We start from the raw sequence: 23,364 nt of genomic DNA on the forward strand, positions 1-23,364 counted from the left end.
CCCACTGAGCAAGGCCAGGGATCAAACCCAAAACCTCATGGTTCCTCGTCGAATTTGTTTCTGCTACACCGTAACAGGAACTCCAAAATTAACTTTTTTTTTTTTTTTGCCTTTTTCTAGGGCTGCTCCTGTGGCCTATGGAGGTTCCCAGGCTTGGGGTCTAATTGGAGCTGTAGCCACCGACCTACGCCAGAGCCACAGCAACTCGGGATCCGAGCCGCATCTGTGACCTACACCGCAGCTCACGGCAATGCCGGATCCCCAACCCACTGAGCAAGGGCAGGGATAGAACCCAAAACCTCATGGTTCCTAGTCGGATTAGTTAACCACTGCACCATGATGGGAACTCCCAAAATTAACCATTTTAACATGAGCAATTAATTCAGTGGCACTTTGTACATTCAGTGTTGTGCAACCACCATCTCTATATAGTTCCAAAATAGTAGCATTTCCATTACATCATAGTAAAACTCTGTACCATTAAGCAGTTTCTTCCCACTCTCCCTCTCTTTCTCCCCAACCCTGGCAACCACCAATCTGCATTCTGTCTCTGTGGATTGATCTATTCTGGATATTCCCTATAAATGGAATCATACAATATGGGGCCTTTTGTGTCTGGCTTCCTTCACCTTGTATCATGTATGTGAAGTTCATCCTTATTGCAGTATGTATCAGTAAATACTTCACTCCCATTTATGGCTGAGTAATAGTCCATTGTATGTATGTAACACAGGTTATTGACTATAAATAAACCTCACTAATTAGGAGTTCCCATGGTGGCACAGTGGAAACGAATCCGACTAGGAACCATGAGGTTTTGGGTTCAATCTCTGGCCTCGCTCAGTGGGTTATGGATCTGGTATTGCTGTGAGCTGTGGTGTAGGTCACAGATTCAGCTCAGATCCTTGTTGCTGTGGCTGTGGTGTAGGCTGGCAGCTGTAGCTCTGATTCAACCCCTGGCCTGAGAATCTCTGTACACCACCAGTGCAGCCCTAAAAAAAAAAGGAAAAACCTCACTAATTAAAAAATGGTTTTGGAGTTCCCGTCATGGCTCAGTGGTTAACAAATCTGACTAGGAACCATGAGGTTGCAGGTTTGATGCCTGGCCTTGCTCAGTGGGTTAGGATCCAGCGTTGCCATGAGCTGTGGTATAGGTTGCAGACGCAGCTCGGATCCCATGTTCCTGTGGCTCTGGTGTAGGCCGGCAGCTGCAGCTCCGATTAGACCCGTAGCCTGGGAACCTCCATATGCTGCGGGGAGTGGCCCAAGAAATGGCAAAAAAACAAACAAACACACAAACAAAGGTTTAAAGTTTACAAAGGAGTAGTTCATTCAGGGATTTAATTTTTTACTAGTTTATGTAGACATATTTATTTATCAGAATTAGGTAGAGAGCTGGGTAGCATCGGGATTTTCCCATATCGATTATTTTTGCTATATGGAATTTCAGGTTTAAAGTATGACTTTCGGGAGTTCCCGTTGTGGCGCAGTGGTTAACGAATCCGACTAGGAACCATGAGGTTGCGGGTTCGATCCCTGCCCTTGCTCAGTGGGTTAAGGATCCGGCGTTGCCGTGAGCTGTGGTGTAGGTTGCAGACGCGGCTCGGATCCTGCGTTGCTGTGGCTCTGGCGTAGGCCGGCGGCTACAGCTCCGATTAGACCCCTAGCCTGGGAACCTCCATATGCCGCGGAAGCGGCCCAAAGAAATAGCAAAGAAATAAAAAAATAAAAAAATAAAGTATGACTTTCTTTGAAACGCTTTTCTTGCCTTTTTAAAAGGCCAAGTAGCTCAGCTCTTCCTTTTTATCCTTGTTTTGTCATAGATCTAAGAAGTTCTCATTTGTGAAAATACATATTCATTTTTTTAAAACAAAATGAAACAAGTATATGTCCTTTCTAGATTTATTTAGTTTGTTTTGTTTTGTTTTATTTTTTGGTTTTGTGTGTGTGTAGTTTTTGTTTGTTTTTTTTTGCTATGCCTATGGCATATGGAAATTCCCAGGCTAAGGATTGAACCCATGCCACAGCAGTGATCCAAGCCACTATAGTGACACAGTGGATCCTTAACCCACTGAACCACAAGAGAACTCCATTTAGATTTTTTTTTTCTTTTTTTGGCCACCCTGCAGGCACATTTAATTCCTGGGCCAGCCATCGGATACTATCCAAAATTGGGATCTACAAGGCAGCACCAGATTCTTAACCCACTGTGCCAGGCCAGGGATTAAACCTGCGTCCCAGTGCTCCAGAGACGTTGCCAACCCCATTGCACCACAGCGGGAACTCCTCCACTTATATTTTTTTATTGACTTTTTCCCGTCTACCTTTTTTTACCATTTGTTTTTACGGCCGCGCCTGTGGCATATGGCACTTCCTAGGCTAGGGGTCGAAATCGAGCTGCAGCCTCCAGCCTATGCCACAGCCATGGCAACACATGACATGAGCCTCATCTGCAGCCTGTGCTGCAGCTTATGGCAATGCTGGATCCTTAACCCACTAAGAGAGGCCAGAGATAAAACCTGTATCCTCGTGGATACTATGTTGGGTTCTTAACATGTTGAGCTGCAAAAGGGAACTCCCCATCTACTTTTAAAAAAATTTTTAAGGAAATTAAATGGACATTTGACCAAAGAATGAGCTTTTTTGCTCTTATTGGTATACACATGATAAAAATAGTCATTTTTTCTTAAGAGATGACTTGGTTGCTAAAGTTAATAGATTATGATTTTTGTTTGACCAGGAATTACTCTTAACTCTAAGGAGAAACTGGAAGCACAATGGGAGATGATAGTGAGTGGATGAAACTGCCAGTTGATCAGAAATGTGAACATAAGGTAAGATTTCTCTCTCTCTCTTTTTTGTTTTTTTTGTTTTTTTTGTCTCTTTAGGGCCGCACCTACAGCGTGTGGAGATTCCTAGGCTCAGGGTTAAATTGGAGCTACGGCTGCCGGCCTACACCATAGCCACAATAACATGGGATCCAAGCTGCAACGCCAGATCCTTAAACCCCTGAGCAAGGCCAGGGATCGAACCCACGTCCTCATAGTTACTAGACAGGTTCGTTAACCACTGAGCCACGACGGGAACTCCAGTAAGACTATTCTTGAACTCTAATTTCAGTGAGTGTCATTGGCTTGTTTTGTCAGCAGTTACACTGTACAGCATATTATAAAACCACCTAATGATTATACAATATAACTGAAAAACAGCATACTTTGGAGATCAGGCAGTTTAGCAGGAAAATGTCTCATGTTTGACATTTAGTGTCATATTACAAAGAAGTAATAACTAATACTTGAATACAAAGTGAGACACATATATAGTGGCCTGTTAAGAATTCTAGAAGGCCTTGACAAAATATGTATTAAACACTTACAAGAAAAATTTTATTAGCTAATCTTTTTTTGAAAACTATCTGGATTTCTTAAACTTTATTTTTGCTTATAATCTGGGATTACCTGGTATAAGGTAGTCATCACCCCCAATTAATAGTAGATAATAATATCATTGGATTTTGTTTTGTTTTAAAGTACCTTTTTTTTTTTTTTTTTTAAAGCTGTGGAAAGCAAGGTTAAGTGGATATGAAGAGGCCCTGAAGATCTTCCAGAAAGTAAAGGATGAAAAGAGCCCAGAATGGTCCAAATTTTTAGGCTTGATCAAAAAATTTGTGACTGATTCCAATGCAGTGGTTCAGTTGAAAGGATTAGAAGCTGCACTTGTTTATGTTGAAAATGCCCATGTAGCAGGAAAGTAAGTAGTTCTTTCCAACTATTCTGGTAAAAATCCTTGTCCGGTGCCATATGGATTAATTAATGTAATTTATGGATCATTGTGCTTAGTTATTATCACTTTTAAAAGATATTCATTTCTTCATAACTCCTTGAAACTTGTTTTCCATTCAGTCTTTATCTGCTCTCAGATGTCTAAATGGCACATGAGATAAAGAGGAGCAAATTAGAAATCAGATCTTGAATTTTTATTTTAAGGGTTGATGAGAAAGTGATTTTCCTTTTGAAACTTTTGTATAGCAGTTACTCTAAACTGAGAGGGAAAATCTTTAGTAACTTTTAGAAAAAGCTAAGGTGGTTAGCAAAGGTATTAAAATTTCCCTGAAAACATTTGGACATTACTAAAATCTTTTTCTACAAAGTTTCCAGGTGAGGTGATCTTAGAATCACATCTTTCTCCCTATGGTCATTAGGAGTTTTAATCTCTTAGGAGAGGTAATGCTAATTAAACAACCTCTGTAACTCTCAGCTTATTTAACTTGAGCCATGGATAATGGAGGTTTCTAGCCACTTCAGTCTCTCCCATACCTCATAAACCTGATTTTTCTAATGCTAGTCTTTGTGCTATTGAAAAGATCCCTCCTTTTAACAACAAAAAAAATGGGGATCCTTGACTTAATTAATTGCACAAGAATATATACAGCCATCCCTTGGTATCCGCAGGGGAATTGGTTCTGGGACAAAAATCCCCACCTCCACCCCCTATGATAGCAAAATCCACAGATGCTCATGTCCCTTGTATAAAATGGCCTAGTATTTGCATATAATCTATATACATCCTCCTATATACCTTAAATCATCTCTAGGTTACTTTCAATGCCTAACACATTGTAAATGCTATGTAAATAATTATAAATACGATGTAAATAATGTGTAAGTAGTTGCTGGCTGTGTGGCAAATTCAAGTTTTTCTTTTTGGAACTTTCTGGAATTTTTTTTTTTCCAAATATTTTTTATTTGAGTTTGGTTGAATCGCAGATGAAGAACCTTTGAATAAGGAACCCACAACTATGGAGGTTTGACTGTATTTTACTCACCTCAAAAATTATACCAAGAAGATAGTCATTAATTTGTCAGCTTTGTTAACCAGCATCACAGTTTCCCTTGCCATTGGTGAGACCATTGCTTTTTTTTTTCTTTTTTTTTTTTGTCTTTTGTCTTTTGTCTTTTTAGGGCCACACCTATGGCATATGGAGGTTCCCAGGCTAAGGGTCTAATCAGAGCTGTTGCTGCCAGCCTATGCCAAAGCCACAACAACGCCAGATCTGAGCCACATCTGTGACCTACACCATAGCTCATGGCCACGCCAGAACCTTAACCCACTGATCAAAGCCAGGGATTGAACCCACAACTTCATGGTTCCTAGTTGGATTTGTTTCTGCTGCACCACGACAGAAACTCCCCATTGCTTTTTTAATTTCATTTTTCTTCTTATGCTAGAAACATTTTTGACAAATGCTGCATGTGATTCCAACCCACTAAGTTTCTTTAATTTCCAGTAGTATAGGTTTTATTTAATTCAGAAGCGACTCAGAGCAATAAAGTTACTGTAAAATTTTGTCAAGGAGTCAGGAGCAGCCTTTTGTTATTAAAGGTACATATCCATTCCTTCTGTGAAGAAATTATCTTGTTCTAAAAAGCATTTAAATGACTTTTTAAGGAGTTCCCATAGTGGCGCAGTGGTTAATGAATCTGACTAGGAACCATGAGGTTGCGGGTTCAAGCCCTGGCCTTGCTCAGTGGGTTAAGGATCCGGCGTTGCTGTGAGCTGTGGTGTAGGTCGCAGACCCTGCTCGGATCCCGCGTTGCTGTGGTTCTGGCGTAGGCTGGAGGCTACAGCTCTGATTGGACCCCTAGCCTGGCAACCTCCATATGCCGTGGGAACGGCCCAAGAAAAGGCAAAAAGACAATAAATAAATAAATGACTTTTTAAAAATTATCCCAAAAGGCAAAAACTAGTCTTTTTATAAAATATATCTGTATATTTATCTGTTTATCTGTCTATCTATGTATACAGAAAGGTCTGGAAGGATGGATACCAAAAAGTTGAAAGTAGTTTTTTTCTGGGTAGTGGGATTTTGAGGGATTTTTGCTTTCTTGTTTAAATTTCCTGTATGTATAAATAGAAACTATGGTTCTTTGTCCTTGTCTGGTGTGACATGTCTTCAACTTTTATGGTTTGCCTAAGTTTTTTTTTTTTTTTTTTTTTTAATATTCTTACACATAAATTTTGAAATTAGAGGCTCATTTACTTTATTTCTAAGCATTTTAAAAAATACTTGTTTCCTCTAGTTTCCATGACTTTTTCCACCTCTTTCTACTAAAGTGTGTTTTTATGTGTGTGGTTGTTGTTTATATCTATATTATAGAACCACGGGAGAAGTGGTATCAGGTGTTGTAAGTAAAGTGTTCAACCAACCCAAAGCCAAAGCCAAGGAGCTAGGCATTGAGATCTGTCTAATGTACATAGAGATTGAGAAAGGAGAGGCTGTACAAGAAGAGCTTCTAAAAGGCCTGGACAATAAGAACCCCAAGATCATAGTGGCTTGTATAGAGACACTGAGGAAAGCCTTAAGGTAAGAACTCTCCTTCTTGCTTTAGTTCTCTTAACTAGAATATCTCAATTGAGTTTGGGTTCCTGGTTTAAACAGAAATGAAGACTGATGGGATTGATCTGGCAGGCCACACCAACCAGGAAAAAAGTGACCTGGAAAAGGTGAAGCCATTCTGCAAGTGTGGCACTTTGTACTCAGTAATTTTAGCCTTCAAGTGTGTTGCGTAGTTATTTTATCTAAATCTTTTCTAATAACGATGAGCAGGGGATATTTCTGACCTGTTCTCAGATTACGAGTTGACCTTTCATGGAAAAGCACTCCTCGGGGTATTTAAACGGCTGTTTTTCTCTTGTTTTCCTTAGGCATAAATTTATGTACTTTGAAATGTTTGTTAAAGACAGTTTGTTGACTAAAGCAAACCTTTGTTTTGGTGCTTTTAAAAGAATAATAGAAAAAAATAAAATAAAAGTATAATAGAAGTAACTGTTATATGCCTTTAAACATAAGCATATATAGAAATAGAAAACTTTTACTCTTATGTAATAAAGTTATTTTCAGCCCCTAAAATTTCTTGTTGGTTGGCAGTGAAGTTTTTCATGAATAGGATCTCTTTCAGGAACAAGTGGCTGTAATTTTCTATAGAAATCCAAGTTAGACAAACCACTAGTTTGTTCTGATTTGGCAGTCTTTCTAATCTGATATCCTGTCCCTAGTACTATACACGTGAGATACTTTAGAAAGCAGCTCTAGTGAAATCCTAGAATGAAGATCATCCCAACTCAACTCTCTTGTGAATTTTTTTTTTTTTTTCCCCGTACCTTTGGGATCGAACCCTCGCCAGGGATGGAACCCTCACCATAGCAGCAACCTGAGCTGCTGCGGTGACAGTGCCACATCCTTTACCCATTGCATCTCAAGAGAGCTCTATTCTCTTGTTATTTTGTATAAGACCTGCTTCTTGAAAATTATGCTTCCTTTTGTGTTTATCATAAGTGAAAGCATCAAAATTGTTAAATATTTTAAACTAACTTCAGTTCATAAGTCTGTAAACATTTACATTGTCTTTTTCTTGGTTTGTAAGGTTCTTTTATGGAATTTGACTTTCCCTTAGAGTCTTTTGTGTTAAATTATTCCTCATTCCTAGTCTGTTATCGTTGGTGGGTATTTTTATGAGTAGTAAATAGTGTGCTCATTCTATCATCTTAGAAATTTAATAAATCGACTGCATTGTCAAGACTGTGTTTGTCTTAGTACATCTTGTCCTGTCCTTAGTAATGGGTTTCTTAATAAAATTATACCATATTCTAACTTCAAATTAGAAGTTTCTAATCCGGAATTCTGTAAACTCTGGCTATTTCATTTTTAAGCTGACAGAATGATAGTAGAAAAAAACAAGAGACCGGATTAGGTATATTGTCTTATGTCTTCCTTATAGATGTTTAGTTTCATCCCTGTGTGGTTCTTTATTTGGCCTAAGGCATCTCAGAATCTATGGTGGAACTATTAGATAGCTCTCTGATACATTCATGAACCTGGGGACCAAACAGTTCAGTGCTCAGTTCCAGAGCTTCCTTAAGCGATCTGTGTTAGTGATAGCTTCAGGAGACCAAAAGTGTTCTGTGGCCCCTAAAACGGGCTTCTTGAAGTTTTTTTTTTTCCCTATGGTAATATAGTAATATGAAGCATATTGTCAAGCATAATATCAAGGTTAGGTTTTGTAGAATTCCTGGTGGTTCAACAAGTTAAGCTCAACAGGTCACTGCTGTGACATGGGTTTGATCCCTGGGCTAGGAATTTCCACATGCTGCAGGTGCAGAAAAAAAAAAAAAAAAAGATTAGGTTTTATGTTGTTAAGGTGTCCAGTTTCCTTGTGGACCATCTGTTTAATTTTTTTTTAAATATATATCTTTCAAAAGTAGGCCAGGATAGTGAAACAAATAAATAAAAATTAGGTGAAACAGTAGTAAAATAGAAGGAGATCAAGAGATCCCAAATGTTAGGTCCTTCAGACACCATGATGAGTATTCCTAAATAGAATGGTTTATCATCACTGTAAGTTCCTACTTTTCCTTTAGTTTTAAAGGTCTGCTGAACCAAGTTAGAATGTTTTTCCTATCAAAAGAGATTTTAAAGGACATCTTGGAGATCCTCTAGTTTATTTTCATATTATGATGGCTGTATTTGAACTATTTATGTAACCTGGTATCTTGATAAATATCACTTTCTAGGGAAAGTATTTTCACAGTGTCCTTCTTTAACCAGTTAGAGTATGTCAGTAACTATAACTGAAAAATTTTATTGCGTTTGTGCATGTGAGATAAATTTGTGTACATTAAATAATAGACAAATAATATAAATAATAGGTGAATAATATATATGGATCCTACTACAGAACTGTCAGTGTTCTTTCTTAACTGAAGCTCTCTTGCTCCAGAATTTGTTATTTAGGAATGTTTGTGAATCAGAAAGCTATGTTTGACCAGTTGGGAACTTAAAAATATAATATGTGACAGATATATAATGTTAAATTACTACCTTTTAAAAAGAAGTCAGAATGCAACTATTTTCCCCCCTGGGAAACTGAAGCAAAGAGAGATTTAATTTGTCTGAAGTTATAGTGTGATAGCTTGGAGTCAGGAATAAAACACACACTGCCAGGATTAGTGAGCTATTGAGTGGAACGAATCGCCTTAATTACAAAGAAGAGCTAATGAAAGCTTATTGAAAGTAGATTTCACTCATCTAAATATTTATAAATTTATTTGTTTATATTTTAAGCTTTTATACATATATATACACACATATATATATATATACACATACATGGATAGTTAAGATATTACACAGGTGTTGGTCCTTTTTAGATTTGTATAATTCATAGTCTGGTACCTAGAAAGCTGGTTTTTTGGTTTTGATTTTTTGGTTTTGGCCATGGCATGCAGCTGCTTGATGTGGGATGTCAGTTCCTGGACCAGGAATTAGCCTGGGCCGCAGCAATGAAAGTGCTAGGTCCTAATCACTTAGACCACCAGGGAACTCCCTAGGAAGTTAGTTTTTAGTTGGTAATATTATTTTAGATTCTGGATATTAAATAATATTCTTGGAAGAATGACATCTAAACATAGATGTTGTTATAAGTTCCTTTTTTTCCTTTTTCTTAAAAAACTCAACCTATATATTTCCATTAATATATAGATATGGAACTATGTTTAAGTGAATTCAAGCTAACATGTTATCCAGGCATATTGCATGTTGACAATTTTTTTCCAATTTTTACTTCTAGTGAATTTGGTTCCAAAATCATCTTACTGAAGCCAATTATCAAAGTGTTGCCAAAACTCTTTGAGTCTCGAGAGAAGGCTGTTCGAGATGAAGCCAAACTAATTGCTGTGGAGATTTATAGATGGATTCGAGATGCTCTGAGACCCCCATTGCAAAATATAAATTCTGTCCAGGTGAGGCACAAAGTTTTTTGGTTGTCTTTTTTTTTTTAGGGCCGCATTTGCAACATATGGAAGTTCCCAGGCTAGGGGTCAAATCAGAGCTGCAGATGCCAGCCTACACCACAGCCACACAACACCAGAATGGAGCCTCATCTGTGACCTACACCACAGTTGGCAGCAACACCGGATCCTTAACCCACTAAGCAAGGCCGGGGATCAAACCTGCATCCTTATGGATACTAGTCCGGTTCATTACCCACTGAGCCACAGCAGGAGCTCCTGGTTGTCTTTGTGTAAAGTTAGCATGAAGCTATTTCCTTCCAGTTGTTGATATTCTGTCCTTACAAATAATTACTTTTCATTCTTTTTTTTTTTTTTTTGTCTTTTTGCTATTTCTTTGGGCCGCTCCCGCGGCATATGGAGGTTCCTAGGCTAGGGGTCAAATCGGAGCTGTAGCCACTGGCCTACGTCAGAGCCACAGCAACGCAGGATCCGAGCTGCGTCTGCAACCTACACCACAGCTCACGGCAACGCCGGATCGTTAACCCACTGAGCAAGGGCAGGGATCGAACCCGCAACCTCATGGTTCCTAGTCGGATTCGTTAACCACTGCGCCACGACGGGAACTCCACTTTTCATTCTTAATTTTGAAATTTTTTCTGAGCGTACCTATTTCTGCTGTTACTTTGTTCTTTCAAGTTAAGTACCATGCATTTGGTGATGCCAGTATGGTAGTGTTGAATTTGTAGCAGTTTATAAAATCCTTTTATGATATTATTGGGTAATAGGACTTAATATCTGTTTGGATAAAATACATTCTATCTTTTTTTTTAATTTCAGTTGGTTTTGGAGATATTATCTGATGCAAATATATCTGAATTTGTGAACTAATGAGAGTGCCCTAAAAAAGTGGATTTTATTCTTTTGAAGTGCTTAGTCATAGATCTTCAGTGTAGTAGATATAAGTTGGTGTGGCTTATGCTATGTAATATATACAAATTAAATTTATCTTTTCTTCTTTACCTTATTAGAGCCATATAAATAAGAAATTGGGTTCTGAAACATTAGTAAATATACATATGTTCTCTAATGGCAGAGATATAGATACATTTTAAAAATATTTTATGATATTTACAGTTGAAAGAACTAGAAGAAGAATGGGTCAAACTGCCAACAGGTGCTCCTAAACCAAGTAGGTTTTTGCGTTCCCAGCAAGAACTAGAAGCTAAATTGGAACAGCAGCAGTCTGCTGGTGGGGATGCTGAGGGAGGTAAGCAAGCTACTTTTTAAAAAAAATTTTATTTTTAGTTTTTGGCTGCACCCCTGGCATGTGAAAGAATTTCCCAGGCCAGGGATCAAACCTGTGCCACAGCAATGACAATGCCTGATCCTTAACCTGCTAGGCTATCAGGGAACTCCTGGTAAGCTACTTTTTGACACTGGTTTTAAGTCGTGGCTCTGTCACAAGTACCTGTGTTCACAAGGCATATTTTATAGGACTGCCATTTAATAAAATATATGTTGTTTGTAGGATTAATAATTCTGATCTTCCTGTATTAAAATTTCATCAGGACTGTGAAAGGATAGCTGGTAACTGTTTGATAAATAAAACCATTTCATTCATTTTTAAGATTTGTTTTGTTTTCCTCCTGGAAGGTGGTGACGATGGTGATGAGGTACCACAGATTGATGCATATGAACTTTTGGAAGCAGTAGAAATTCTTTCAAAACTTCCCAAAGACTTTTATGACAAAATTGTAAGTGATGGTAAACTTCTTTCACTTATTTCATTTTAAATGATTACTTGAATATAATTAGAGAATGCTCTGTTAAGCCCTTTTCTTAGTGCACCCTCTTCTACCTCAGATCTCCCCTGATAAAGTGAGTCAGTCGTTTCTTCTTTGTTCCCTTACTACTTTGTATATATACCTAATTTGGTCCCTTTTTTTCACATTTTGCCAGAAACCCAAACTTTATTCTTTTTTTTTTTTTTTAACCATTAGTGACTATTTTATTTATCATAGTGGCCCTCTATTTCTAGCACAGTATCTGACCTACAATAGACACCTCATACTATTGTGTCGAATGAATTCATGAAGTCCTCCAATCAACCTTTAAGATCTGTTTTGAAAATAGACAGTGATAGCATGACTAAATTTTAATGCTAATAAACATATATCTTTTTTTCTTGACTTCATCTTCCTTCCTTCCTTCCTTCCTTCCTTCCTTCCGCTTTTTAGGGCCGCGCCCACAACATATATGGAAGTTCCCAGGCTAGGGGTCAAATCAGAGCTACAGCTGCCAGCCTACACCACAGCCACAGCAATGCGGAATCCGAGCTGCATCTGCGACCTACACCACAGCTCACGTCAATGCCAAAACCTTAACACACTGAAAAAGGCCAGGGATCAAACCCACGTACTCATGCATACTAGTAGGGTTTGTTACCACGAGCCATAATGGGAACTCCTAGTCTCTTTTTAATATAACTTTTATTTTATATTGGAGTATAGTTGATTTACAACGTTGTGTTAGTGTCAGGTGTACAGCAGAGTGATTTAGTCATGCACATAGCCCAAACATTATTGTTGCTTTATATCTTTTCCTCATTGTCTCTCTAAATTTACATTTAAATATTTCTCGAATTCATCCACCTTTCTCCATACCCAAGGTTTCCTTCTCTATCCTACCCCAGGTTTCTTAGCCTTGGCACCACTGACGCCTTTTTGTCAGATATTTCGTTATTTTAGGGGGTTGCCGTGTGCATTCTAGGATGTTTAGCAGCATCTCTGGCCTTTACCAACCAGCTATTAGTAATAGAATAGTCCATTCCTCCAAGTCAGGACAATCAAAAATGTCTCCAGACTTTGCCAAATGTACCCTAAGAGACAAATTTGTCCCCATTTGAGAAAATCTTATCCCAACCACTACCTTTAGCTCTTAGATGCTGCAATAGTCTTCTTATAAGACTCCTTGTCTACTCTTGCCTCCTTCCCATAATATTTCACAATATAATTAGAGGGGTCATTTTTGAAAATGCAAATTTTCCCATGTTATTGTCTCATTAAAATACTTCAGTGGCTTCCACGAGTATTAAGATGATGTCTGAAATTATGCCATAGCCCCTCAGGTGATCTATGGTCCCTTTGAGGCCCCTGCTTACCTTCCAGCCACATCTCCAACTGCTCTCACTCTCCATGCATCAGTCAAACAACTTCTCCTGGTATGAAATGCACCAAACTATTTTCCTTCTCTGGGCCGTAACACACTGTTCTTGCTGCCTATAACATTCCTCTCTCACCGTTTACCTCATAATATCTCTTCATGCTGTAGATCTCACCTTAAGCATCACTTTTGAGGGGAGATTTTACCTGACAGCCTAAACTGGGTTAAGTCCTTTTGTTTTATTACCAAAGTAGCTTATACTTCTTTCACAGTGGTCATGACCTGGTAGTTATTTATTGAAGATCTTCCTACTTCTGCTATTAACTCCTAAAGTATCCTATTATCTTCTGATTAATAGCTGAATACTTGGTAAATTGAATTGAACTGTAATCTCCTCCAAGTGATGGGTTTTTCATCTTCTTTGTATCCCCAGTTCTTTCAAATAGTGAGTGTTCAAATTACTAAATAATTGCTTGATCTCTAGTGAAGCATATTCTACTAATGGCCATGAACCAAAAGGATTAGCATGATACCCACAATCTGGAAAAATAATATCAAGGATTAGAACAATTTTGGTTGTTGGTTACATAAATGTTCTTTTCTGGTCTTTCTGATATGGAAGTTCCTCTCTCCCGTAGTTGTGCCATGGTGAGGATATGCTAGAAATGCTTTCTGTCAATGTTTTCTGTTTAACACTTGCTTAAAGTTTATCTAGAAAACAAGAAGGAAAAGTCTATGGCATTTCATTTTGTTTACTTATTGTAGAACATTAAGGTTTATGAAATGTTGTAAAAATATTTTATGTATGAACAGAATTTTATGTATATGAACAAAACATTCTGATTGACTGCACAGTTTTGTAATTTTGATTTCTAACTAGCTTTAGAAAGTTTCTGAGAAAAATATGTGTATCTTTGAATTAGTAGAATGCAAAAAATAGATTTTTGTTTTGCTCTTATTTTCTGTTCTCAAGTGACTCGTGTTGTGTCTCATAGGAGGCAAAAAAATGGCAAGAGAGAAAAGAAGCCCTGGAAGCTGTAGAAGTACTGGTGAAAAACCCCAAACTGGAAGCAGGCGATTATGCAGATTTAGTAAAAGCACTGAAGAAGGTAAATGTGAGGCGTGTCCAAATTGGCATGCCAACAGCAGACCAGGCCACTGAGTTTGTCTTCATCAGTCATCTTTTTTTTAACCCCAGTCGAATTGCTATTTAGGGAACACTATTAATGATTTTTTAATTATAGGCATACTTTTTTAAGAGTTATTTAAAATGACTGTCCAAGGGTAGTTTAGAGGGATTGGTTTTTAGTCTTTGTTTATTATCACTTTGACTTAATTTTTTTGTGGCCACATCCATGGCATTTGGAAGTTCCTGGGCCAGGGATGGAATCTGAGCCACAGTTGTGACTTGTGCTGCAGCTACAACAACACTGGATCCTTAACCCATTGTGCCGGGCTGGGGATCAAACCCTTACCTCCACAACAACCCAAGAGGCTGGAGTCAGATCCTTAACCCACTGTGCCACAGTAGAAACTCCCACTTTGACTTTAAATTATCCTATTTGATACTTGTACAAATATCAAGAAATAGAGAATCTTGGTGATCTAGAACCAGATATTCCAGTTTTATAATTCTACAGAATGATCTTTTAAAATGGGCTCTGTTTACTAGGATAGATATTGTATGTGAAGAGTATTTTTCATTAGATAGCAAGTAATACCACACTATGTCAGCATGTAAAGCACAGGATGTGAGGATGTATGATCAGTTATAAAGCAACTAAGTACTAAATAAGAAAGAAATATTTTTAGGAAATTCTCCTTTGGTTATTGCTTAGGTCCAAACAAGTCAAATGCTAGGGCAGATATTTTTATATGTAGTGACTTTTCATAAAATCTGAAAGTATAGATCAGACAACCGTGGGTCTGGTTACAGAGCTTAAGACCAAAGTCTGAAGATATGTTCTTGAATATATACCAAGGTTGAAGATGTCTGGTTTGCTCCCTTAGCCTGAAATTAGGACTAGAATGGTGGGGGCAGGAGGTTAATTTTTAATTATATGTATATGTAAGGAGAGTAATTCTCATTATTCGTAGTAGTTTTGTTCTATAAAGTCACCACAAACACTGAAGTAGCAAATGCTGAACCATTGCTCCAGCAGAAATAACAGGGTTAGGGCCCTGCAACCCTCTGGTCACATTTTCATCAACCAGCCGATGCATAGCCTGTTTTATTCTGTTTGAAGACATCTTATTCAATATGTATTACTGATTCATTAACATTGAACTCACACTAACAGCAGTATAGCTCATGCCTGAAACAAGCTTACCTAACATATATATTCTCCAAAGGGCATAGCACAGCCTTATTGCATTTAGGAACACCAGATAGCATTTTAGCACTATGCTTAAGTGTCTTTTACACAGTGAAGGCACCAACAGAAAGCACGAAGATGCCAGAAAACCATGGCAATAAATAGATTATGAAAAAGATATGTGTTTACAGTACGAGAGTTGAAAGAAGGCGGCAGAGTATTGCATTGTTCATTCTCAGCTGGGAATGTGCACATAAGGCATTTCAGATTTTTCCCAGCTCTGTGCTTGTCTGTGAATGTCCAAGAAAGTGCCTCAAGTATTGATTTGGGTGTTATAAGTTAATTTTTAATGAGTAGATGAATTTGCAGATATGTGATCCATGAATAATGAGGATGGACTGTGTTTTTTCATAGTTAGCCCTCTAGGTAGAATTTGGAGGCAGGGGTATGAATTGTCAAAATTATTGTTCAACTTCAACAGTCTTCCATCTTGAAGAGGCACAGACTCAGGCAAGACTACAGTTGTCTCTTGATATCCACAGTGGGCATGGGGTTTGGTTCTAGGTTCAGCTCAAGTTTCTTGTATAAACTGGCATAATACAATGAACACTTTTGGCCCTCCATATCTGTAGTTATGGAGGCTGATTATAATTAAAAGGAAATTGCCCTAGAGAAAAGATTTCACCAACTGGAGCCTAGGAGGAAAGAGGAAGGGTAGAAGGTACTAAGAGGAGGCAAGGTTCACGTGGCCTTGAAGAGAGTTTTAAATTCTCTGTAAGTTCTAGCATATAATTTTTATCAGGAATCTTATGGAAAAATGATATTTATATGTATGTATATACACACACACGACATACATGTATTGCTCTGTTACCAAATCCTCTCTCTTTTTCTGTTTTTTTGGTCTTTTTTTTAGGGTCGCACCTATGGCAAATGGAAGTTCCCAGGCTAGGGGTTAAATTAGAATTGTAGCCACTGGCCTCCGCCACAGCAACTCGGGATCTGAGCCTTGTCTGTCACCTACACCACTGGATCTTTAACCCACTGAGCGGGGCCAGAGATCAAACCTGAATCCTCAGGAATACTAGTCAAGTTCATTAACCGCTGAGCCACAATGGGAACTCCATCTGTTATCAAATTCTCAATGCCTCAAATAATAGCTTTTATTTTTCCTTATCTAATGATCAGGAATGTTTATTATTAACATAAATGTTAATAGTTGATGCTCTCTACATGCATTTTCTTAGGATATGAGCTTTTGTTTCTTTCTTTCTTTTTTTTTTCTTTTTTTTTTTTTTGTCTTTTTGCCTTTTCTAGGGCTGCTCCCACAGCACACGGAGGTTCCCAGGCTAGGGGTCCAGTCGGAGCCGCAGCCACTGGCCTACACCAGAGCCATAGCAATGTGGGATCTGAGCCATGTCTGCAACTTACACTACACCACAGCTCATGGCAATGCAGGATCCTTAACCCACTGAGCAAGGGCAGGGATCGAACCCGCAACCTCATGGTTCCTAGTCAGATTCGTTAACCACTAAGCCATGATGGGAACTCCAGGATGTGAGCTTTTCAAATGAAGACTTATGTGATTTCCATCAGAGGTCCCATTGTGGCTCAGTGGAAACAAACCCAACTATGATCTATGAAGATGCAGGTTTGATCCCTGGCCTTACTCAGTGGGTTAAAGATCCGGGTTAAAGATCTAAGCTCTGGTATAGGTCACAGACGGTGCTCGGATCTGGCATTGCTGTGGCTGTGGTATAAGCCTGCAGCTGCAGCCAATGCAACCTCTTAGTCTAGGAATCTCCATATGCCATGGGTGTGGCCCTAAAAAAATAAATGCAAGAATGGGATTGGAGCAATATAGCAAAATCACCTTTTGAGTTGTATAAAAATACTGATGTCCAAATCCCATCCCAAATTGATTGAACTAGGGCTTCTTGGAATGGGGTTTGGCATGTTTTTGATGATCATTCCTAGAATATGTTTAGATGCTTAATATGAAGTCTAGCATCTAAATATCTGAGAGATGGGAGTTCCCACTGTGGCTCAATGGATTAAGAGTCTGACTGCAGTGATTCAGGTTGCTGTAGAGGCGCAGATTTGATCCCCAGCCCAGCACATTAGGTTAAAGGATCTGGCATTGGCATAGTGCAGCATAGGTTGCAATTGTGGATTGGATTTGATCCCTAACCATATGCTTTGGGTGCAGCCAGAAATAAATAAATGAATAAACAAACAAATACATACGTACATATATACATACATACCTGAGAGATGTTTTGGTGAGGAAAAGTAATCCAGACATTTATAGATGCCAATACAGAATGTTCAATACAGAAATGAATAGAATTTTTTCTACATAGATTTATACTAATTACAGTTTTTAAAAAACGTTTATTAGGACCCTGATCTTATCTTCTCATAAGGGAAATGATTTGTCGTTACATGAGTTTAGAGGGTGAATATGCTTTAGTAAAGAGAGTAAAGCTTTGGAGTTAAGGCAGACCTAGGTTTGAATCACAGCACTACCATTTGCTAGCTGCATGACCTTGAGCATGTTAATTTCTTTTTAATTTTGGAAATCTGCTAAGTTGAGAAGAATAGTATCTACTTTATAGGGTTTGAGTGAAAATTAAATGAAATAAGGATTATAAAGCATCTCTAAAATTATGGCATCTGATTGGTTTTTAATAAATTTTACTTTTTTTTTTAATCCTTCACTCCTCAGCATTTAGGGAACATGTGGGTGCCAAGTAGGACTGCTTGCATGCTATACATTAGGGATTCTTTAATTCAGAGAATCTAGAATGAAGTATTCTGCTTATGGAATACCAGATCTTAGGGATTAATAAAATCCAAAATAGAATGGAAGCATTACTTCTACTTGGGAAAAGAATGAAAGAACAAGGGTTTGGGCACTTAAAAATAAAGCAGCTTTTTAACACTAGCTGACTTGTCAGTATATCACTTAAAAGTAAAGCAGCTTTTTAACACCGGCTGACTTAGCAGTAAAATCTTAGTGGGAGGGAACAGAGGCATAGTTACTGTCTTAAATTGATACAAATGCAGCTACTACCTGTGATTTTTGATAAGTTTTGGACTTCGTAGTGTATACTATAGGATATAGGAGGATGGTAGTATAAACATTGCTGGAGGAAATTCTGCTAAGAGATTCTGATGATCATTAAGTAACGAAAATGGCAGCTGCAAGCCCAGAAGCTCCCTCAGAGTAATGGTTACAATGGAATTTGCAATTTAGAGTCCTCATGGGCTTCTTGAAGGTACACCAGTTTCTACTGGTGCTTCTTGGGTATAAATGTTAGAGCCTCTACACTATGATGTTTTTCAGAGATATACTGTCTTTTGGCTTTCCCTGCTCCAAAGCAAAGTCAGGAGGCCTTTAGCTTCTCTGCCATTATCAGAGTCACCAGGGCACAGCTGTGCAGAACTGACAGCCCAATGGAGAGTTAGTAATTTGACGTGGTGGTTTTATGTATACTCTATTGGTAGAACTTTAAGATAGGAGATGAAACATAATGAACAGAAGCTCCCAAATTTGATACTATCATAGGAGAATCTTTCCTCTTTTGTAGGAAACTAAGCTATCCTTTACATGATAGCTTTCAGAGTTTCTTTAAGAATAAATGTTCAGTTCCCTTCTTCAGGGCTGTGACTGTTTTGTTTTCCTTTCCCCTCCTCTTTTGTAGGTTGTTGGAAAGGACACCAATGTTATGTTGGTAGCTTTGGCAGCAAAATGTCTTACTGGCCTGGCTGTTGGGCTAAGGAAGAAATTTGGACAATATGCAGGACACGTAAGTAACATTCTTTTTTATTTTCTTTATTTTTTAATTTTAAATTTTTTTTTTTTTTTTTTTTTTTTTTTGTCTTTTTGCCATTTCTTGGGCCACTCCCTCGGCATATGGAGGTTCCCAGGCTAGGGGTCCATTCAGAGCTGTAGCCGCTGGCCGGTGGCCAGAGCCACAGCAACGTGGAATCTGAGCCGCATCTGCGACCTACACCACAGCTCACAGCAATGCCGGATCCTTAACCCACTGAGCAAGGGCAGGAATCGAACCCACAACTCATGGTTCCTAGTCAGATTTGTTAACCACTGTGCCACGACGGGAACTCCAACATTCTTTTTTAGATAAAAATCAACATTATCAAGAACATCAGGCTCGTTTGCTTTATGCTTTAAAACAGCTCTTTGACATAATCTTTATATATATGGGGAAAGTAAATTTCTCACTAACTTTTATTAATATTGAGCATAACTCCTTACAACATTTCAATAAAGATGTCAGTTATAACTAAATTTACTAGCTTTATGTAGAAAAGCGGGCACTTGGCCTAAAATAATTAGTTGAGTTGATTTGCTCATTACTTATTTATTTATAATTATCTTGCTTTGTCCATACAACATTATATACAGTATAACAGGATGACGTAAAACTTGTAGTGATCAGGACATAGTGAAAAGAAGAGTAGGAAAGGCAATATAAAGCCAGAAGTGAAATTAATAATATGAAATGTATTTTTATGGTATTTTCCTATATAAGAAAATAATTATATACTTGGGAGATTTTACATAGCTTATACTATTGGTGATATATCAGTTTATTGTAAGAAACTCTGAATAGAGACATTTGTTAAATATACTGTTTTCTTTGTATAGATTTGGAAGCAATCAAGTTTCATAACAGTTTTAATAAATTGAGATTTTTTTTAAATTCTGGTGTTTATTAGTTGGCCTCTATATCTCATTGTGAGTTACTTAGAATGGCTCAGCATCTTAAAAATTGATTGTACTGAACTTTGGGGTTTAACTTGCTAGTCACTTGAACATTTGATTCCCTAAGTTGACTTAAGATTCTCCTAATGGTCTGTAGTCATGTGTCAGTTTTATACTGTGAAGCTAAACTCTAACCTCACTTAGTTATGGTATTTGGAGCTTGCTTACTCATAGCATTAAAAATAATTTCAGAGAACTGAAAAAACAAGACACTACCAAATAAAAATAAATCATGACTAGCTTATTACCAAGGAAATAAAAACAAGGGTCTTTAAAACCCTTAGACATGTAAAGAAGTAAAATTGGAGTAAAATTATAATCAGTATTTTTATAGCAGTCAGTATTTATTGTATAGTATCTGTGTATGCATGCTGTCAGTATACTGATTAGCTTTTGGTCAGCTTGTGTTACTTAGAATATTTTATACTTGTGTATTAAAAATAACTTTTCAAGCTAGAAAACAATTCTAAAAATACATTCGAATTTACTGAATTGTAGTTGGATGATTACTTGGGTCTCTAGTTTCAGTTCTGATGACTTTGTGACAATTGGGCATGCAGCTTAAAGAATATCTTTAGTGCTTTATAGTTGGGGTTGTTTTCCCCTCCTTAAAATTGTATCATTTGTATTGTTTGATATTAAGCAAGTTAATGTGGTTCAGCTTTATTTTCTTTAGTTATTTATAAATAATTTTTTTGTCAATATATATAAAAGTGAACTTTAGCTTTATAGCCATTAAATATCTTGATGGAGGGCAAAATGGGTAAAGGGAGTCAATTATATGGTGACAGATGGAAACTAGGCTTTTGGTGGTGAGTATGCCGAAGTGTATACAGAAGTCAAATTATAAGGGTGTACACATGAAACTTACATAATAAGCCAACATTACCTCAATAAAAACAAATAAAAATTCTAAAAGCATCTTGATTTTCAAAATTGTAACTAACTCTTAATATTAGAAAGTCTTTTATATTTCTCCCAGGGAACTATATCCTTCTGATATGTATCACTCCTGTGAAATTTAAACAAACAAAAAAAAGTGGGGTATGGGAGGTGCAAGGTGCCACTGAGCTCTGCTTTCTATTTTAGACCTTAAAAAACAACTTTGGGGGGAGTTCCCGTCGTGGCGCAGTGGTTAACGAATCCGACTAGGAACCATGAGGTTGCGGGTTCGGTCCCTGCCCTTGTTCAGTGGGTTAAGGATCCGGCGTTGCCGTGAGCTGTGGTGTAGGTTGCAGACGCAGCTCGGATCGCGCGTTGCTGTGGCTCTGGCGTAGGCCAGTGGCTATAGCTCCGATTAGACCCCTAGCCTGGGAACCTCTATATGCCTTAGGAGCCGCCCAAAGAAATAGCAAAAAGACAAAAAACAACTTTAATTTGCCTGTTAGCACAGTGCCGGGCACTCATCACATATATTTGGCATTCAGTAAATATTTAATGATTTTTGGTAGTTTACAATGCAAATAAAAATTATGAAAATTCTAATTTTGAAATTCCCTGAGGGCCTCGTGGTTAAGGATCCAGCATTGTCACTACTGTACTCAGGTCACTGCTTATGGCAAGGGTTCGATCCCTGGCCTAAGAACACATGCGTCTGGTGTGGCCAAAACAATTTTTAACTTTATTGATCTTAAACTTAGTACTTGAATAAGAAAATATAATTCTGATAAAAATTGCTACATTTTCTGGTATTATTTCTTTTGTATTTAGTGAAGGGGCAGGAGATACCAGTCCTATAAGATATATCAGAATCTTGGGTAGGGAGGAAGAATTATGTACTATTTTTATTCCTCTACCCTAAACCCACCTAGTAGAGGATCATTTTATCCAATAAGAGATATTACTGATTTAAAAATGACTTTATGGTTGAATATAAACAAAAGGGGGGGTGCATTGAGAAGCATTGCTGGTGGTACAGGCGTAAGATTGTCCAGCATAAGATTCTTGTACCCTTGAAAAAAGGAAATGACTTTGTTTTTGACCATGCCCTCAGCATGCAGAAGTTCCTGGGCCTGGGATCAAACCCATACCTCAGCAGTGACAACACCAGATCCTTAACCCTCTGTGCCACATGAACCTCCAGGAAATGACTTTTTATCCAACTTAGATGTTTACTTTTTTTATTTATTTTGGTAGAGCCAAACATTATTTTAATAATAGTTGTGTTGAGATATAATTTATATGCTATAAGATTCATCCTCTTAAAATATGTAATTCACTGGCTTTAGTATATTCATAAGGGTTTGTAACCATTACCACTTTCTAATTCCAGAACATTTTCACCACCCCAAGAAGAAACAACATATCCATTAGCAGTCACTCCCCATTCTTCCTCCCCCAGTTCCTGGCAACCACTAATACACTTTCTGTCTATACAGATTTGATGTTTCCTATAAATGAGCTCATATGTATGTGGTCCTTTGTGACTGGCATTTTTCACTTAGCATAATGTTTTCAAGGCTCATGCATCAGTACTTCATTCCTTTTTTGCTGAATATATTCCAACTGTTCACTTAAAGGTTGTACCAACCATTTTGGAGAAATTCAAAGAGAAGAAGCCTCAAGTGGTACAAGCCCTGCAGGAGGCAATTGATGCAATCTTCCTTACTGTAAGTTGACAACATGAGTTTGTGGTTTTGTCTGAAGTTTGTCAATGTAATATTTTGATTGTTTTTTACAGTTAAGAAAAGCTTATTGACCACATTTTCTTTCTAAAGACCACACTGCAGAACATCAGTGAGGATATTTTAGCAGTAATGGATAATAAAAATCCAACCATCAAACAGCAGACATCTCTTTTTATTGCAAGAAGCTTCCGCCACTGCACTGCTTCTACCCTGCCAAAGAGCTTACTTAAACCCTTTTGTGCTGCTCTACTTAAGGTACAGAGTCTCTTTGAAATTGGGGGAATATTTTATACCTAGGCAAGACTTTTTTTCTACTAATTGTGTATAGTGACTACTTGACTTTTAGACTGTAGATTATTGTCTTTTGAAGAGCAGACCCTCTGCAGCTTTGGAAATTGAATTCAAATTCTTGTATGTTTTGTGTTCCTATTCTTGAAGAAAAGCACAGTTTAGCTTTATAATTTCATTAACTAATAAACATTTTGTTTCTTATTTGGCCCTTAAACTAACATTCAGCTGGATCTGGCCAAGCATGGGCCTCTAGTTTAGAGTATTTGAAGATCATTTAAGTGTGAGGCATTTTAGATAGAGGGTAAGAGGAGAAGAAAGCACTTACTTGCTGAATAGATAAATAGAAATTTCCAGTGAAAGAATAACTGTTAATTGGCAAAAAGAAAGC

The 23,364-nt window shown here is 37.7% G+C and overlaps 1 protein-coding gene across 17 annotated transcripts in view; it reads left to right on the plus strand.

Moving 5' to 3' along the window:
• The window catches only part of CKAP5 (cytoskeleton associated protein 5), a 112,989-nt gene that overhangs the window by 33,342 nt on the left and 56,283 nt on the right, over positions 1–23,364 (plus strand). For all 17 annotated transcript variants that reach the window (XM_085011205.1, XM_013994362.3, XM_021085233.2 and 14 more), the window contains exons 2-11: positions 2,741–2,834; positions 3,557–3,750; positions 6,158–6,364; positions 9,627–9,798; positions 10,924–11,056; positions 11,443–11,543; positions 13,947–14,060; positions 18,974–19,078; positions 22,578–22,667; positions 22,776–22,940. In XM_085011205.1, coding sequence (XP_084867331.1) covers positions 2,778–2,834; positions 3,557–3,750; positions 6,158–6,364; positions 9,627–9,798; positions 10,924–11,056; positions 11,443–11,543; positions 13,947–14,060; positions 18,974–19,078; positions 22,578–22,667; positions 22,776–22,940 — 1,338 coding nt within the window. In that variant the 5' untranslated portion in view covers positions 2,741–2,777. The remainder of the gene's footprint in view (positions 1–2,740; positions 2,835–3,556; positions 3,751–6,157; positions 6,365–9,626; positions 9,799–10,923; positions 11,057–11,442; positions 11,544–13,946; positions 14,061–18,973; positions 19,079–22,577; positions 22,668–22,775; positions 22,941–23,364) is intronic.

Source organism: Sus scrofa, chromosome 2, assembly GCF_054392235.1.
Source record: "Sus scrofa isolate SSC_HxYL_T2T_F1_AM1 chromosome 2, Sscrofa_HxYL_maternal_Yorkshire_Landrace_v2.0, whole genome shotgun sequence".
In the NCBI taxonomy this organism is placed as follows: domain Eukaryota; kingdom Metazoa; phylum Chordata; class Mammalia; order Artiodactyla; family Suidae; genus Sus; species Sus scrofa.